At 41.7% G+C, this 19,118-nt stretch overlaps 2 protein-coding genes across 2 annotated transcripts; one reads left to right on the forward strand and one right to left on the reverse strand.

The window, feature by feature from the left end:
- Nucleotides 1-318: 318 nt before the first annotated feature.
- LOC103722071 (late embryogenesis abundant protein D-29-like) lies at nucleotides 319-4,236 on the forward strand. The gene is made up of 3 exons (XM_008812505.3): nucleotides 319-559; nucleotides 679-776; nucleotides 3,370-4,236. Exons 1-3 carry the CDS (start codon nucleotides 387-389, stop codon nucleotides 3,924-3,926), a joined length of 828 nt encoding a protein of 275 aa, XP_008810727.1. The 5' UTR covers nucleotides 319-386; the 3' UTR covers nucleotides 3,927-4,236.
- Nucleotides 4,237-14,687: 10,451 nt separating this feature from the next.
- Nucleotides 14,688-16,947, reverse strand: LOC103722072 (zinc-finger homeodomain protein 6-like). Its single transcript, XM_008812506.4, has one exon. The coding sequence runs from the start codon at nucleotides 16,104-16,106 to the stop codon at nucleotides 15,072-15,074; it is 1,035 nt and encodes a 344-aa protein (XP_008810728.1). The 5' UTR covers nucleotides 16,107-16,947; the 3' UTR covers nucleotides 14,688-15,071.
- Between the last annotated feature and the right edge of the window lie 2,171 nt (nucleotides 16,948-19,118).

Below are 19,118 nucleotides of genomic sequence, written 5' to 3' on the forward strand. Positions count from 1 at the left end.
CTAAACAAATGAGTGAATATTTTTCTTCAGAAATCAGAAAATATGGAGATCAATAATTTGGACAAGTAACCGCCTAAAAATAGCTAGCGTATGCTTTGAACCGAATCAACCGTTATCCTCCGGAAAACAGAGTCCTGTCCGTTGCCATGCAACGCTCCGCCGGGTGTGGCCGAGGATCCGGCCAACCTCTCTATCTCTGTATGCCACGTGTCCTTCCTTCAGAAGCACCTCCCCTCTCCGAACGCCACGTCGCCCGGACTCCCCTCTCCAACTGCCACGTCTCCACGGCTCACAGTATATGTACGAACCGATCCTTCCTCTTTCTTTTCCCATACTTCCATACCACCACCGCAACGGAACAGAAACGCACACAGGGAGAGAGGGAGATGGCGACGAGGGGAAGAAAGGAATCGAGTTATGCTTCGAGTTTGCTCTGGCTAGCGGGGATTTTCCTCCTGCTATGGGGGCCGAGGCCGGCGTCGGCCGACGGTTCAGCCATGGAGGAAGCCAAGGAGACGACTGAGTCCTGGGCCAACTGGGTCCAGGACAAAGTAACCGAGTCCGTCCCTTCACTACTCTACTTTCCTGTACCAATTATTAATGCGTGATTGCTCCAAATTCTTTGATGTTTTTCTTGTTTTGTACTAATGGCGGCGGCGACGGTGGTGGTGGCCGCAGGGGGCTCGGGCTGAGGCACGAGAACGCGAGGATGGCGGCTGAGCAGATAAAGGATGCTGCGGGAAATGCTGCCAACAAGATATCCAGCGCTGCATCCGGTATGATTCAAGCATGCATGAATCATCCAAATAATTCTAAGCGTTCATACGACTTTCGTTTCTATAAAAAAAAAATCTTGCAACCGATGGATGGCTGTAGAGAGAGTAGCAGAATTGCGTTTGGCATCCGTCTTTACGTACTCAGGGAGACATAACTTTCTGTTCTAAAAACTATCTAAAAGGGGATATATATATATATATATATCAGTTTCAGTACCCTCGAAATACCCGGGCTAACACCCGGTACGTCGGTGCAGTCACCGCATCATGAATCTCCATGTAAATATTATCCTTTTCTAATAAACGGGTGGTCTTATCCTCCCTTTCTTTTCATTTATATAAGGGATCATGGACCATTTTGAGGAACACACTACATCGAGATGCATGAAATGCATGGCCGTGCACGCATCACAAAGATATTAGCATTGATGAACTTCTATCTCATGCATCGCGGTACATGATGCATGTGTACGTGCATGGTCTCGGTGCTGCATAGGATCATTTGGTGATCCAATAAACACCAGCCCTACTTTGCTTGCTAAACGGAGTTATTAATTATTTTGGAAGAGTGTCGAAATATTGGTGTGTTACTTGGGAAGGACGAGCGATGCCTTAAATGCGGCACAAGTAGAAGCACCCGTCACAACGTACATTGGTGTTGTGTCAGGTCCACGCATAACAAATATTGGCCTTAAATTACATTTATAAGGGTGGAAAGGGTTTGCATCTGGACGCGGGCCCATGAAATTGTCTCTGGTGCATCTGGCGACGATCCATGTAGTACTGCTGCATCAGAGTCATATCGAAATCAAACTATTGATGTTTTCACCAAAAAAAAAAAAAAAAAAAAATCAAACTATCGATTATTGATCATGGGACTTTTTCAGTGTTCTTGGACTTAAGAGGAATGTGATTATACATCCTGCTTTATGGTTCTTTCTTTTTAAATAGTATGAGAAGGTTTTGAAATGATTGTGTCATAATGTTATAATCTCATTCTATTGGGTATTTTGATAATTGTTGTTAGTCATTTTTTACAGCAGCAATATAACGTTAATGGTGGTTTTATTTAATATTTAGCATTCTGCTGTTTTACCAAAATAATATAATGTTTCGAAATCTAAATCTTTGCTTTAAATTGAGAACATCTTTCTATTTGTGAACTATGGATTGGACAAATAATTGTGCTAGTTTTCGATTATTGACCATCCTTTATAGTTGATACATTATTTTTCATTACTTCGCTCAAATTTGAGCAAATAATGATCAATATATGTTGTAAACATTTGATAATGCTTCTTCTTTTTCTTTCTTTCTTTTTTTTCTTTTTTTGTGTGTGTACCATAGAGAGAGAGAGTAGTAGTAGCCCAGCGACAGAAAATAGAGTAAATTTAATAGTTTAAGAGCCTACTAGGATGATTGAGCTTAAAATTCTATATAATTCATGAGTTGGGCCAGTAAACTAGCAAATTTTACTGGAACAAATCCTGTTAATAGGCCGACCAGAATCTTATAATGTTGCTAGTTGTACATGCCGAACTCATGAATTCTATAAGATTTTGAGCTCAATCATCCTAACGGACCTTTAAACTATTTAATACAAGCAGTGGTCTTTCAATGGGGAGGGGTTAATTTCAGTGGATTCTTCTGGTCCTTTGAAGTTGGGCGTCCTTGAAACATTTTATAATGTTTCAACTATCCTTGCTGAAAAAAAAAAAATCACACTTGTCGGTGTAGATGAGGTTTACTTATAACTACCCTAATAATGGGAAAGGAGGGCTGGAAGGCAATTATTGGCTATGCTCTCACATGGGGCTAGTGGTGGATATATAATTGTTGTCATAATCTAAGCCTAAATTGGGGATGGCCCATGACAGCAAGAATCTAAAGTTTCCAAATGTGAGATAAGACAAACAAAGCCGAAGGCTGGCATGCTTATTTAAACCCATCCATGGAAAATCTAATAAACAATTAAAATTAAAAAGATCAGATCCGATAATGCTTTTAAATTTATGTTTCTTTTCTAGGTCGCAACCTAACTTGTCGGGGGGAAAAAAACAATGGAGTGATGAAAGATTCTTCCAGAAACTCTCACTCATTTATCAAAAGGAGTTCAATGACTCTAGATACATCTTGTAACTTTTATGGCAATACAAAAAGGTTGATTTCATTGAGTAAACTCATAAGAAGCAATTTGATTAGGTTTGCAATAGACTAATTAAAGCAATTTGCTTTTTTAAAGGAAAAAAATCCATTAATCAATTTGAGACATATCAACAAGTTCAACCAAGATCCTTCTCGAAATAACTCTTAACACATGAATCAGCTTGAATTGGGAGATCCAAGCATCAATCAGTATTCATTTGTCCATTTCTGAATCGATAAATACAAGTCATCTCAAATTTTTATCTGAAACGAGTATAAAAATATAGACTCTTAGGTTGCAGTAGTCTCCTGTATTAAGTTTGAATCTCATGCTATCTCGCATAAATACATGGAAATCAGGACATAGTTTTATTATTCAGACCCATCAATGACATAGTTTTATTATTCAGACCCATCAATGCTTCTCAATGTTGGCTTTGCTCTGCAGACACTGCCAAGTACGCAACTGGGACAGCGGAGGAGATCAAAGATGCCGCGATGAAGAACCAAGGTGGCAAGGGTGGCAGCTCAGCTCAGGTTGAAGACTCGCAGCTGAACGCAATATTGATGGCACAGGCTGCCAAAGCGGGTGGCAAGTCTCACATGCCAGAAGAGAAGCTTATGGCAATACTGAGGGCAGAGTCTCCCATACCAAATGAGAAGCTTATGGCAATGTTGAAGGCAACTCCCCTGACAGAGGAGAAGCTTAGGGCAATCTTGAAGGCAGGAGGTCCGAACTCGAAGCCCGAAGAGGCAAAAGTAAATGCAATGCTGAAGGCAGAGGCTGCCAAAGCTAAGATTAAAGATGGAGCAAACATGGCTGCCAACAAGGCCGAGAAGGCCTACGAGGGAGCAAAGGAGAAGGTCAAGGAGACTTATGACACCGCGAAGGACACCGTGACAGAGTCTGCCAAGGCAAACTATGAGGCCGCCAAGGAGAAGGCATCCCAAGCCACAGGTGATCTGGGGGCCACGATGCAGCAGAAGACGGCGGGTGAGCTATAAGAGGTTTGAGAAGAAGTCCTTCTCGTCACTTCTTGATCTTCCAGGAGTTTTGAGAGACTTGAAGTAGTTAGTTTGTGCTGCAAGTGTGTTTGATTATTATTATTATTTTTTTTTTGGTTCATGCTGCTGCAGTACTTTGTATTGCAGTACGTTGTATGGGAGGGTTTGTATTGCAGTATTTTCATGGGAGCTTGTTTTGAATTTTTGGTTGTTTGTGTTGCTGTTATTGGTCCAGCGTTTAGTTATTCCATCGTCTGAGACACTCGAAAGTCTAATTAATACTTCCATCAGAAAAGTCTAATTACTACCATGTCTTATGTGTTGCTTTCACTCATCTTAATCTTCAGTCTTTCCTAAGAAAACTCTGAAAGATCAGATGGGGGAAACTCTATTGTATGATTTAAATCCTTCGCCAAGCCACTTAAGAAAAACTTCTGCTATTCTTTGGTTGCTACTTTTAGCAATTGGGGCGACCAAAAAGTGGAGCGGCCACGCACACACTTCATTACATTATAAGAATTGTGCTGTTCATTGTGCGGATGCTTGAGGCCAAGACATGCAACTTTATTCGATCTTCTTTAAGCGATGCATGGAACTTTATTCATGAGTGACTCGAGAGGAATTTAGTAAAGGCAGCAGTGATATCACTGTGCACAACAGTGGCACGTACAAAGTTGATGGTTCCTTGGACCTGGTTAGTGCTCTCTTCATCCTTGCGGTAATTAAGCTACCATCTCTCTCCTTGCTGTCGTACGGTCGGGGTTTCTCTAATTTTTAGGTAAACAAAACATATTGAAATAATTTGAAGTAAAAAACAAACTCTTATCTGGAGAATAACCAATTCTAGCAGTTACAAAACAGATCCTTATTTTATCATTCTATTGCAGACCAAGAAATGTTAAATTAGTTACTGTTGAAATATATATCCTTATTTTATCCTCAGGCGCCATTTGGTTGCTGGATACAAAATGGTGGGATAGGGATTTCTATTCCTTAAGTATCCCTCCAAGATTCCTTCAGTAAATCTGTGAGGATCCGTGCAGGCGTGTGTTTAGTCCCACATCGGTTATTCGCTGGGTAGATCTTGGGTACTTATACAGGATCAAAGAATCCAAATAATACCTTCCGGCTAGCCATTTTGGGTGAGATCCTGGGTTGTTACAAATGGTATCAGAGCGGACCCGGCTCATAACCTATGTGGACTAGGGGACACTGCAGCACGGATCTATTGGGGCTGACCACGGGCCAATCGTGGTGTTTGTGATTAGATTTGAATAGATATGAACCCTTAGCCTGACGAGGACGTCAGGACTTGAACGGGGGGAGTATGTGAGGATCCGTGCAGGCGTGTGTTTAGTCCCACATCGGTTATTCGCTGGGTAGATCTTGGGTACTTATACAGGATCAAAGAATCCAAATAATACCTTCCGGCTAGCCATTTTGGGTGAGATCCTGGGTTGTTACAAAATCTGATTTCTGTTTGGTTTGCAACAAACACCACCCCATGTAATGATTGCAGGATAAGTCAAATCTACACCCTTTTTCTAAGCAATGAACAAGATTGCTCCATGTCGTCTCCTAGGCTAAGTATAGAACGATCAAGTTACACTGAGATCCTTCCCTCATGTGATGGCATCCAAACCGGGGACATAATCTAGGCTTTATCCAAACAACCAAATTGCTCGAATGTAGTCAACAGCATGTTGGCCATGTACGTAGTACACATTCAAACTCACCACGAGGCGCCCTTTTTTTTATCGCAGAGAATGATACAACGCAACCAAATTCATCACTTTTTTTTTTTTAATATAACAATTTATGAATGCTATCATATAGGTGGGCGTGTTCATGGCTATAAGGTGTGCAATGACGGGTGAAAAGAATGTGCCATCCTTGCATATCTCTGGAAAAAAAACAAGAGGGTGGGATGGGCCAGAGAGGGTGAAAAGCAATGACCATCAGTCGTCCGCACAGGACAAGCAATGCCTGCTCGCTGGTATCGAGACACAGCATCACATCATCGACAAACTTAAAAAAGTATCAACAGCTATGCATCTGACGAAAATGGGGATTGATCAACCACTATGCCATGCATATTTTGATAGCAACCCAACAGCAGCTCCAAACTGCCATGGCCCTTCCAGACGGACAGAGATCATGAAGCGAGTCCTCAAGAGAGAGAGAGAAAGAGAGGAAAAAGAGAGGGACTGCGAGAGGAAGCGAGTCCTAAAAATAAAATCATGGCGCCGAGCTCAAATGGAGCTTCATCAGCGTTTGCATATCGAATAACCATGGCATCTTCGAAGTCATGACTTCCACCTGAGCCAAGAAAACAGTGATGGAGTGGGTATTGGGACTCGGGTGGGAGGAGGTGGGAGCTAGCTTGGAGCCGGGTGGCGACGGATCTCTTGCCCTCTCTCTCCTATGGTAACCCGTGGTAAAAGGTCGCCGGCGGCAAGGTGAAAGGAGGGGCAGAAGGGAAAATGGGAAGGAATAGCTTTAACCCCGTCCAAGGGGTCCTCTAGAAATAATTTTATCCCATTTGAGAAGAGCAAACATGCTTTGGTTGGAACTTTTCTAACCTAGCAAAAGCTGTTTCATTTGGCAAAATAAGGCCCAATGGCACGTCTTATCCCGCCTTATCTCACAACTACACAGGATCTCATAGGAAGGAGGTTCCCTTCACACAGTTTGGCTTTTCTTTTTCTTTTTTTTTTTTATGCACCGCAAAAAGTTGTACCGCTTACATTGCTTCCATATCGTACATTTTGGAGATAGAAAGCTATTGCAACTATCAAAAATAGAAAGAGTATATAATATTTATCTCCCATACGAAAGATGTGGTTGATCCCCATCTAAAACTTTGAAATATTCTTGTAATATATCCTGGCACCATACGTTGAAAGACATTGATCGATTTATCTTTTAGAAAAAGACTAATTCACATTAGGATACAGAACTTATATAGTTGCATACTGAATATATAGAGTTCTTCAAATTATTTAGAAGATTGATCCGCTTGTTGAATAGTTTAACAGATCTATTTACAGACCACTATCTTTTATAAAAAAAATTTATTGCTCTTTTGTATTTTTCTTTCTTGCAAATTTTTTATAAATAGTTTATGTAAATTTTTTATTAAAAATAAAGGCCGAGTGGCTTTGCCTTCCTTTTCATAAACAAAATATTCAAAATTGTACAAGCCACGTTAGAGGATCCTGACTATCACTCTACAAGCCACGTTAAGTACGCCCAGATGTTTGACCTAGATATATATTTCTTCCTTAAATTATAAAAGTAGGGGAGAAAATAAAAATAAAGACTTGGAAATACCTCAATCGAAGATTTCAACCTCAATCTACTCTATTGCTTACGATAGTCTTAGCATGTGTGCCACATTCGCACCCTCTCCCGCGTCGCCAACCCCCGTGCTACCTTCCACGTCCCCGACCTCCTCCGCCCCCACTGCTCCCCCACCCTCCGCCTCCTTAACTCCATCCTCGATGCCCTCGTCCAGCACGACATCGACTTCGCCCGCAACTTCTTCAGCCAAAAAATGGCGGCTTTTGGCGTTTGCGGCGACGAACGCACCTTCGGCATCCTAATGAAGGGCCTCTGCGGCACGAATCGGATCGCCGAGGCATTTAAGCGGCTTAACGCTAAACCCGGTGATCTACAACACTTTGATCCATGCCCTCCGCCGCAATGGGAAGTTGGAGAGAGCAAGGAGCTTGATGAGGGAAATGAATACCCGAGCGGCATTACCTTCAACATTCTGATCTCGACCTTCTGCAAGGATGGCAGTGTGGTTCAAGCCTTGGTAATACTGGATCCTTGTTATCCAGCCCGAGCCTGAGCCCAAGCTCGAGCTTTACGAGCTCAAGCCTGAGCCTTTGCTTTGCCAAGCAAGTCTGAGCTCGAGCCCAATACAGAGCTCGATACCGAGCCCAAGCACGAGCCCGAGCTTCTGTGAAACCCAGGCTCGGGCTCAGCTCGTTAACAGGCCTAATTATTGTATAGATTTTCTAAATCCAAAACTGAACTATTATTCTAATGCAGATGATTTAATTTATCTAATATTAAATAGGTTTAAAATGTAAACAAGAATGGCTTAAAAATTGGATGAAAAGTTAAACAGACCCTGTATAGTAATGTTAGGAAATCACTATAAGCTCGGAGGATGCCACTAGTGCAATTAGAAAAGTTTCTGAGAGCTCATACCAGGGACTTGGCTCGAGTCCAATTTTGATAGGATTTTCTTATCCAGATTCTTTGAAAAAAATCACTACAGGGTAGTCTTACAGAAGAAAAATTTCTGAACACCTGGTCTCGGCAACGTCTCTCTCTGCAAAATTCAACTAATGAAACTTAAAAATTCAACTTTTCTTTCTTTTTTTGATTCTAAGTACTGTAAATATTACAACAGCTATAGGCTATATGCCTATCATGCAGCCAAATTACACCTAAAGCAGTCAAAATAAACTCCAAATGCATCAAATCAAGATGAACCAGCCCGTAATTCTATTTGACTTTTGTGTAACCACCCTAATTCACCATAAAAAACTTGCACTACGCTACTGTGCCGGACCAAGGCATGGCCCCATCCCCACTAAGAATTTTTTTAAGAAAAAAAGGGGGAAAGAAACGGGCTTCCAACCACAAGGTTATCCTGGCCTGGGGTAGATTTTTTTTTTTTTTTCCTTAGACAGGACATTTTACACTACTGTAATATGAATACATCCAAAAAAATCAAAAAACAAAATATCTCCATAAACTCTAGATGTATGTATTTCAGAAATCCAAAAAATGATTGGTTACAAAAGAGGTTGTTCAGTCTGCAACTCCATTTAAATTTAGTTTACACTCTTGTAATATCTTATCAGTTTTGACAAAATTCAACCTAGTTGATCTTAAAAATTAGATCAATTGTCACCATATCTCTCATGCCCACCCATTAAATAATAAAAATATATAAAATATTAAAGAGATTAGTATTTGTTTGATATTATAATAAATTGAAATATAAAATTTTATAGTCTAGAGACCATTAAAAATATTATTTTTGGTTGAGCGGATATTGAGCCAACAAATATGCAAGCATATGACCTAAAGACAAAGGCTCTGGGGCCTAATCGCTAGTATCAATTTTGCTAGCATTCTTTCTTTTAAGAATCCGGCAACATAAGACTTTGTCATTCAAAATAGCCGGCGGCTTTCTTCCACATTTGATGCATTTCGTTTCCACTATGCCATTCATCTAAAATGTTCATTATTAAAGGGGAAATACATTGGTCACAGAGAACTCATGTTGCATTCAGACTAATGAAAGCATGACCATACCAAAACAAACCATAGATTTTTCTGCTTAAATAATAACAACAACAACAACAACAACAACAATAATAATAAAGATTTATCTTACTTTCTTTGACACTTAAAATCTTGCAATCTCCTCATACACTACACTACAAGAAAGGAGAATATATTGTTATGTATAATATTTTCCCGGCGGATGAGAGATAACCGTGGGGAAGAAGCTTCTTTTTTTTTGGGGGGGGGGGGGGGGGGGGGGGCGGGGGGGGGAACCGTAGGTAAAACTTCACGAAACTGGGTTTTTCTTTTTTGGCGAAAAAAATCCCTTGTGAGCAAGGCTGCCGGTGGGAACAAAGGAATCTACCAAATGGAATCTATCATGGATTCGCATCATTCTTTTATATCTAATGCAATTATTTTTGAACTGACTTGTACGCCTAGCATAACAATGTCTTTCAAACATACCCCAAGATCTGTGTTTTAACCTCCAAACTGAAGCGTTTAAATTTGCCACATCTAATAGATATTCTTCCTTTTTTTTTGATTGAAAGGGAGGTTAAAACCACCTTCATTTTATTGATTGCCAACGAATACAAAAGCCTGCTACTGCCAAGAGGAGGCAGCAATCATGTGTTACAAATCGGAGGAAAAAATTCAATCAAAATACCCTTCTTCATCTATATAAAAAAATATAAAATATATAAATAAATTTATATTATTCTATAAATTTTAAGTTTTTAGAATAAATGGTGATTTTAATATGATATCGAAAGGGAGGTCCTAAATTCGAACTCTACGTATTAAAAATTTTACATGTTAGGCTCACCTATTAAAAAAAAAATCCGGCCCATATATAAGAAAAAATATAAAAAAATATAAAATATGTAAATAAATTTATCTTAGTCTATTGAGATTTAGCTTTTGCCTTTTCATGGTTACTGCTTACGTAAGGTATGAATACATGAAATTATCTTGATAGGTACTCTTGTGGTTCAAATTTGGCCTGAGGGTGGCCACGCCGGTGGAGTCGAGGGAGCCACCGGGGGTTGGAAGAAGAAAACGGAAGCCACCTCTGCGCGACAGCCATGGACCTGCACAAAGTCTCACTGGTGTTTCCGGTGAGAACCCTCCGACGATTAAGTTAGAGTGGGATAAATTTGGTTCAACCAAAAAAGTTCCTTAGAAATTACTTGACTGAGCTATTTATAATCTTGGTGGAGTGGCCCAAGTGGCAGAGGCACTGTCAGCCCTCATCATGAGGGGGCATAGCTCCGAGCCGGATGGCGAGCAGTTTAGGCTGGCTAGTGGCGTGCAGTACCGCCCGTTCTTGAGAACGGTAGGGTGTTGATAGTCACGGCAAGGTATGGCCGGAGTAGTCAAGGTACCGTCTGACTGCTGAAGGCCGACTATTGAAATGTGACACGGTAGTGTTGTGAAGTACGGCCACGTAGGTGGGCATAGACCCGTACATGGGTGTGATCGTTGGCGAGACCGAGCTTGTTAAGTAGTCGCATCATGCATTTGACGAGGTCGACTTGGCGGGTGCTAGGAGTAGCTCGGCTTCCCAGGTTCTGAGGCATGCTCAGTGAAGCGCCCCAAGCTCGAAGGTCGGGGCGTACTACTGGGGTAGGCGCTCCGAGCTTAGTCGAGACGGGTTGGCAAACGTCTGAAGGTACCCCGAGCTTGAACGGGGAAGTTGGTGAAGCTTTTGGCGAAACTCCGAAGTCGAGCTGACTTTAGGCCGAAGTGAAGATTCAGCTGATTGTCGTTGACGTTCACTGGACCGAAACTACACAGCCTTTTAGTTGTGGGCTAGACGATCCATTTTTTCCCATATCAGGTACATATGAACAACTGGTATAAATATATGAAATTGTGTTGATAGGTACATACGAACAACTAGTAGTATATCTATGCTCGGATAAATTGTGTAGTCTAATTAAACGATGTATCTTTACATATGGTTTTATTAATTAAGTTCTGGGTTTTCATTTTGCATTCTTTTTAGCATTGGCAGGCAAATTCATTAGCTGATTGAATTTTTATTTTATAATTGACTTTCAATTGATACATTGGTAAATTTATGATTTAGATACGTTCTTCTTCTTTTTTGCCCAAAAAAATATTATTTTCAATAGACTACAATCATTGATAATAATCTTTCCAGCAATCAGTTGCATTAAATGAGAGAACAATTTTTCTGACAAACATAACCATCGCAAAAAATAGGTTGTTACGGGTCAATGCTCATAACTTTTGCCTACGGACAAACTATTTATTGGCAAAAATTCCAATTATTCCTTGCAATAATAAAACTATGGTAAAAGAGTTTATTTTTTCCCATCTGATAAATTTTCATCATAAAGATAATTTTTATGTAATCAAAATCCGTCAAGAAAAGTTTTTCCAACAGTTTTTATTATTTTTTTCTCACGAAAATTTCCATTGGCAAAGGCCTTTTCGCTTATAGTGATGGTGGTCCTTTGGCATATGGTTCTCCATGAAACATCCGCATCAACCACATAGCAAAGCTTTTTTTTTTTTTTTTTTTTTTTGCTTCTCATCATTCTAAAGATATTCTCTAGATCCGGTGCGTAACCTCGGTGCGTAACTATCGCTCCACCATTGTAGAGTATTTTATTTTGTTAACATGAAATTAATATAAGCCGCCGGTGAAACAAAAAAAAAAACAAAGCTATATATGATGGAAACATTTGGAACAATATACTACCCAAAACAGTGAGATGATAATTTTCAAATTATTACCTAAATGTATATGATGGCTTTTAATTGAGAAACTGTTTTGGTGATTGTTCAATAACAGTCAATTATTCGCATGCAACGGGTTCTGCCTCAAATCAAAATATTAAAGAAGAAGCCGATCGATCTATTATTAAGCTAAAATGGTAATAAGAATAACTGGTACGGACGTTAAGTCATCTAAATAATATATTATAAAACTTTAATGCACACTTCCCGCTCAAATGCTCAACTAAAAACATGCAACTGACTTAACATTTATGAATACTTATATATAATCGAAATTTAAAGCAGCAATCGGTTTATAAAAGTCTAAAAGCTTGTAGGTAATTCTTTATAATAAAAAAAAAAACCATGAGACTCCCAATAGTTTATTTGTGTGATTTTTTTTTTTCTTTCCCTTGGAAGCATGAGAGAAAGTAGACCATTTTAAAGCTCCCCACTACAAGCATCTGATGCATGGGAAAATATTTAGCCTTGGATCAAATAGAGCAAGATCAAAACACCAAAACCATTTTAATATTCTTTTTTTCACCCCTCTTTTGTGCATAAACGTGAACTAGCTTGGATCAGCCGTCTAAAATAATCAGCTCTCTCTCACCAAAGGCTAATTGACTTGACTTGATTCATGAAAATATTTGTTACATTATTTTTTGCAAGAGTTTTTAACTATGTTGCATATCTAATAGAAGTTTTTACTTACAAGATCTAAGACTGGTTTTGGGGAGCAAGATGTAATACTTTGCCTAAAGTAATAAAGCATGCAAAAATGTGATCTGCATGCTTTGGTGACAAAATTCCGCAAAACCATGATATTTTTTTATTCTTGCATATTTCTTAAGCAAGCAAGTTATGAGTTTATGTTTACCGATACTTGTGGAATTTATTTAATCTGTCTAGATCCAAATAGAAAACCCGACCCCAAAAAAAAAAAAACAAGAGTTCTGATATCTCAATTAATATAATAAATTAGATTAATTTCCGAAATGAACTGCTAATTTGACTAATTGATAATTCAAATATCGATTGAAATCTTAAGAAATAAAATAGAAAATACTGGCTGATATTTTGATATTATAGTGACCAACATACTAAGTTATATATGCTTATATCGGCTGATATAATAATGACTCGCCGATCCTAATCCAAACAGATGTTAGCAGATATAATACCTTAAATTTAATCTAAAAAAAACTAATTTTCTTTATTTTAACAAAACTTACAAGGATATGATTTACGATTTCTCATTTTGATACTTTTTTTAATAACCAAAAACCTCTGAAAATATTAAAACTTTATTGATGAAAAGAATGTTTTTTTAAAGAATTAGACATCCCCTTGGAGACTGAAAATATTTTTTACAACAAACTAAATATTTTCAAGTCAATGACATGTACTTAATAAACCTTCACCTGTTGTTCTGTTGGCTTTCCAATGGCTGCCTTCCCCATTCTCCTCAAGAAACAAAATGTCAAAGAATTAAAGAGATAAGTGCATAAATATGGAGATATTATAAAAATTGACATAATTCTAAACGTTTATATCATATTAGGGATTGCAAACGCTGCCCCAATCATACACCAGTGAAGCATTCCCAAGACATTTTAAGCAAGTGTAAGATCTCCAAAACATCATAAAAGAACTTACATGAATTGGTATTCTGTGTATAAAATAAAAGAAAAGACATACTAAAATAACATGTCTTAAAAGTTCAAAGTATATTACAGCCCCATGAACCAAGAGGAACAAGACTATAAAAGAAGAATAAATAACGGGAAATAAAAACTCTTTAATCCATCTGAATAGCTAGCATAGCACTTAAAGAAATGGGATGAAGGAAGAAATTAAAATCATATAATGCATATTTAATATTTTTTTGTTTTTAATGGTTGCAAGTGCATTTTGACATATCTATCAATTGCCTCTCACAGCCTATTCCCTGTCCAAAGCCTGAAATGGAAGGACAGCAACAAAAAGTCTCGTGACGGCCCCCACCAAACCTCTCTCTCTCTCTCTCTCATATTCTCTTATACTGGGATTAAATTGGCTTCTGGGCCTGAACAGCTTCCTTAAACGAAAAAGAGAAGAAATGGCATAAAGAGCTTTGATCTCTTTAATGAGCTCGCTACCAAATACCAATGTACTCGCTACTCAGTGTGACCCCCCACCCCACTCTCCTTCCTGGAAGTACAAAAAAAGAACACCAGATTAAAGACACAGCGGCCAAAGAACCTAAGAACACGACGAAAAGAAAAACACAGCCTAAAATGCATCTAACCTTGCTTTGTTTCTAATCCCAACCTTATGTCATCGGTAACCGAAAGGGCCCGGAAAAAGAAGAAACCGTTCAGAAAAAGCGTAATAGCAGCATGGGCAGCTGTAGCCATCCTAATGCAATAAAAACAAAGACAAACAAGATGATGCAAATTAACCCATGAAACTAAACAAAAAAATTATCCTTAAACAAAAGACGGGCGTCTCATTAGGATGCATTGCATGTACTCCTTTTTCATCAGTTACTGAGATGACGATTGGAGTGTCAAGTGAGCAATCCCAGCCTTGGTTTTGAAGGCACGCCTAAGATGCTTTTCCTCTCTTTTTTTTAATATATTTTCGGAACATTTGATCTCTTAGTTACGGTCCAACTTCAAATTTGTTGTCATTTCATAAGCCGTGCAGACAGAAACGTTGAAAACATGGAAAGAAAACTTAATGACGGAAGAAATTTCTTCCAAGATCTTTCACCACAAAGGCCGCCACTTTGGAGAACCGGTGAGGAACCACACCTATGCTAATAAGCTCAAGAAATGAAATGGATCTCATGTCATTGGAAATCTAAGTCCTAACTAGAAGAAAGCAAATATTCAGATCACAACATATGTTAAAAAAACAAATCGCTGTTTAAAGTGGAAAATAATACTAAAGAAGAAGAAGAAGAGATCAAAGGAAAGCAGCCAAACCAGTAAAACACCAAGAAGTGGAAAACTCTCCCCCTCTCTTGTTTCTTCTTTTATCTTCTTCATCTCCTTCTCAAGCATCTTTTCTTTCATCATCCAACTAGCCAAACGGACGTCAAGGCTGCTGCTGGTGTTGCGGAGGTGGCGGTTGCTGCTCTTGTTGCTGCTCTGGTTGCTGCTGCTGCTGCTGCTGCCTTCGGATAGTATGCTTGTTGTTGTGCATCCAAACCTTCAAAACTTGCCTTCGAACTCCGACCTCGGCGCAGAATTGTTCGACTAATGCCTCATCTTGCTTGTGGATCCGCCAACCCACCCTCTCCGCGAAGGCGAGCATCTTCTCTTTTTGCTCCGCGGTGAACTTCGTGCGGAATCTTTTCTTCGAAACCACCACCGGCGGCGGCGCCCCGGCGTTCATCCTCTCCTCGCTGGACGACTCCGTCGTCGTGCCGCCGCTGCCGCTGGTGTTGGCGCCGAAGGCCACCACCGCCGAGGACGACCCCGGCGCCGCCCGGGACGGGCTCGGGGGAAAGGCCATGGGATACGGCTTGTGGTGATGGGCCTGAGGGTGGGGCGGGGGGAGGAGGAGGGGGAGCCGGGCGGCGGCGGCGCCGCGGTAGTAGGAGGAGGGGTCGCCGTCGACATCCTTGCGGTGGAAGCTCCGGTGGCAGCCGCAGGCGGCGCACTTCAAGGCGTCCGGGGTGCCGGCGTCGCCGTAGGCCATGAACTCGCCGCAGCCGTCGACGACGTGGCCACCGACGGCGGCCGCGTGGTTGCGGAGGCACTCGCGGTACCGAACAGAAGATTCGGTTGCCATCGCGGGAGTTTTGCCGCTGCTGCTAGCCGGTCTGGAACCAGATGGAGTGGATGCGGTGGGGATGGCAGCTGGATCCGGGTTTTTTCCGAGGGAGTGAGAAGGGTGGGGATCTACAGGTGGATTGAGAGGGGGTGGTGGGCTGCTGCCAAAGAGGTTGCCGTTTCTATTACCAGGTCCAGGTCCAGGTCCAGGTCCAGCTCCTCTAGGGGAGAGAAGAGACGAGGAGGAGGAGGAGGAGGAGGGCTTGGAAAAGGCCGATCCCCGGATGGGAGGAGGGTTGGTGTAACCCAAAGAACCGGGCATCCCTATATCTTCATCTTGATTCCTGAAGTCCATCAATTCTACTCTATCTTTGAAGATATACGTACCGCTGTTGCTCCGTTTTTCTTATTCTTCCTCCTCCTCCACCTCCTTCTCAACCCATAAATGAAAGAACACTGAAAACTCTTCTAAGCTTAATCAGGCGCGAAGGACAAGATGGATGGTAGAGCTCAGCAAGTGGAAAGATGGATGTAGAGAAGGGACAGACCTTGGGAGGAGGACCAGGATTGGGGTGTTATTGCACCAAGAAGATGAGAAACAGGAGAGAGAGAGAGAGAGAGAGAGAGTTGGAAAAAAAATGAGGGGGTGAGAGGGACTTAACAGCAGAGTGCAGCACTAAAAGCGGCTGCAACTGGGGGCGCGTGGGATGCTTTGGGTGAACAGTGGGGATTATTGGATCATTAGAATGAGTGGGGGTGGGGTGGAATCTCGTTTCCTACCAGCCATCTGGAGGAGGAGAGGATCCAGTGTGGGGTGAGGGTCGATTGATGTGCTGCTGCTGTTTCTGGTGCTCCTCGTCATCAAATGGGGGAAGATGGGGGTCTCTGACGAGGTGATGAGATGGGAGATTAAGGGGGCAGTCCGGAACAACCGACAGGGTCATGTTTCACCCCTCCCACGCCCTGCAACCTGGTCCCATCCCCTCTTAATTATTGCTCTCTTCCACCCCTCTCTCTTGTTTTTATCTCTGCCCTCTGCCCTCTACCTCCTCTTCAACCTCTCTTAGCTGTATAAGACTTGTCTCTCTCCCTTTGCTTCCTCCTTTTAATTTTCGCACAGGGGACTTGGAGGAAGGGGGGCTGAATGTTGAATGGAAGGCAAAGAGGTGGGAGGAGATGAAGGAATTGAAAGAATTATGGGCCCTTCCATTTCAACCACACCAGTCTTGTTGGTGTGTCAGACTCTACCACTAAAAAGGACTGGGACCCACTCACTTTTTTCTTTTTGTTTTTTCTTTTACCCCCTTTTTCACTTTGCTCTCTTTTTTTACCTGCACGCAAATTCTCCATTGCTGTCTTCAACTTGTGCATGAGGGACTGGCTGTCCTCCATGTATTTATTTGCTCAAGCCTCCCACTGTCCACTCTTCTTCCTTCTGCTCCATCTAGCAGAAGGGCCTCCCTCATTTATTTCCGTTCAGATGACCGACCCATGAGTTCAGACTAAAACTCCCTAGGTGTTATCTCGGGAGGCCATCAACCGACAGTTTGGTGAGCTTAATTAGCCCATGTAACAGCCCCCACGCAAATCTTGCCGTCCACATATATGCTTGCCAGCCAGCTTTGCGTGAATGTCCCCAGAGTCCACGTCTCACTCCATTGGCTCACATACCTCCTGACCAAATTAAAGAAAACTTGATATTCTACGGAGGTAATCGAGTCGATTCTACGGAAAAAGCCCGAATACTCAACCACCCATTTCTAGAGGACATTCGACAGCTACTAAGGAGGTGTGATGTCTTCCAAATTATACATGTATTGTGGTTCAAATTTGGCCCGAGGGTGACCACTCCGGTGAAGCCGAATGAGCCGCCGGTGTGGAAAGGGGAAGACGGGAACCACCTCCTGTGCGACGGCTGCGGACCTGCACAAAGTCTCACCGGCTTTCCCAATGAGGATCCTCCGGTGATCAAATTAGAGTAGGTAAATTTGGTACAGCCAAAAGTCCCTTAGAAATTACCTGACAGAGTTATTTATAGCCTCGGTGGAGTGGCCCAGGTGACAGAGGTACTGTCAGTCCCCATCATGATGAGGTATGGCTCTGAGCCGGATGGCGCGCAGCTCAGGTTGACTGGTGACGTGTGATACAACCCGTTCTTAAGAACGGTAGGGTGCTAACAGTCACAGCAGGGTATGGCTGGAGCAGGCAGGGTGCCGTCTGACCGCTGTTGGCTGGTTATGAAGACGTGACACGGCAGTGTGGTGGAGTACGGCCACGTAGGTAGGCGTAGACCCGCACATAGGTGCGGTCGCTGACGAGATCGAACTCGTTAAGTGGTCGCGTCATGCGTTTAACGAGGTCGACCTGGTGGATACTAGGAGTAGCTCGGTTTCGTGGGTTCCGAGGTGTGCTCGGAGGTGCGCCCCGAGCTCGAGGATCAGAATGTATTGCTAGGGGTTTGGCATCTCGAACTTGGTCGGGACGGGTCGACGTTTGTCTGGGGGCACCCCGAACTTGGTCAGGAGAGTCGGCGAATGTCCGGAGTTAGTGAAACTTTCGGCGAAGTTCCGAGGACGAGCTGGCCCTGGGCCGAGGTGAAGATTCGTTCGATTGTTGTTAATGTTTGCTGGGCCGAAACTGGACGGCCTTTTAGTTGTGGGCTGAATTACCCATTTTTTCCTCTATCAGCACGTATTCCAAAAAAACTAATAGAGGTGCTGATTGGATTGCCACCTTTGCTGCTCATCATTTTAGAGGTATTCTATGGATTAGCTCTGTTTTTGTTCATCTACCTTTATGTAGTATTTTGTCCTTTGACTCATATGGCCGTGCTCATATGAGATTAATGTGAGTTGTCGATGTATCAAAAAAGAAAAAAGAAAAAAAAAAAAAAAAAAGGCATCTGGACCGCTTTACAAGTAATCTAATTTAGCATAGGACTTCGGTAAGCTAAACTAATTATGCTAAATAACGTCGCTTTACAACAAAATGGCAATATTGGGATCGGAATTGGGGTGCAGTCCCGGATATAAAATTTCCATTGAGGGCATTTGCTTAATGGGCACACCATCAAAAGCCTTGAGTTTAGTTGGCTGCTACGTACCTGTATCCGGTCTCTTCTTGCATTCTGATATAGCTGTGGAGAAAGACAGCTAAAAGAACAGGGTCTTCCTTGAAAGAATGAAGTACAGATAAAATATGTTAATTACCCTGAGATCCTTTATTGACCAAAGGCTCTAGCCTTTTTATTAAGGTCAATTAGTCTGTACGAGAGCAACTTTTTAGCATCTCATGTTATGAGGCTATATCTAGCTTTGATGAACACCGGAACTTTATTATTGGAGGGCTTTCCCTGATAATGATATGC

This window comes from Phoenix dactylifera, chromosome 4, assembly GCF_009389715.1.
Source record: "Phoenix dactylifera cultivar Barhee BC4 chromosome 4, palm_55x_up_171113_PBpolish2nd_filt_p, whole genome shotgun sequence".
Lineage (NCBI taxonomy): Eukaryota > Viridiplantae > Streptophyta > Magnoliopsida > Arecales > Arecaceae > Phoenix > Phoenix dactylifera.

Excerpts from the sequence above, each read along its gene's own strand:
- LOC103722071 (XM_008812505.3), top strand. The coding sequence starts at position 387 with ATGGCGACGAGGGGAAGAAAGGAATCGAGTTATGCTTCGAGTTTGCTC. Across the intron at positions 560-678 it reads GTCCAGGACAAAGTAACCGA|GGGGCTCGGGCTGAGGCACG; the intron begins GTCCGTCCCTTC and ends TGGTGGCCGCAG. Across the intron at positions 777-3,369 it reads GATATCCAGCGCTGCATCCG|ACACTGCCAAGTACGCAACT; the intron begins GTATGATTCAAG and ends TTTGCTCTGCAG.
- LOC103722072 (XM_008812506.4), bottom strand. The coding sequence starts at position 16,106 with ATGGACTTCAGGAATCAAGATGAAGATATAGGGATGCCCGGTTCTTTG.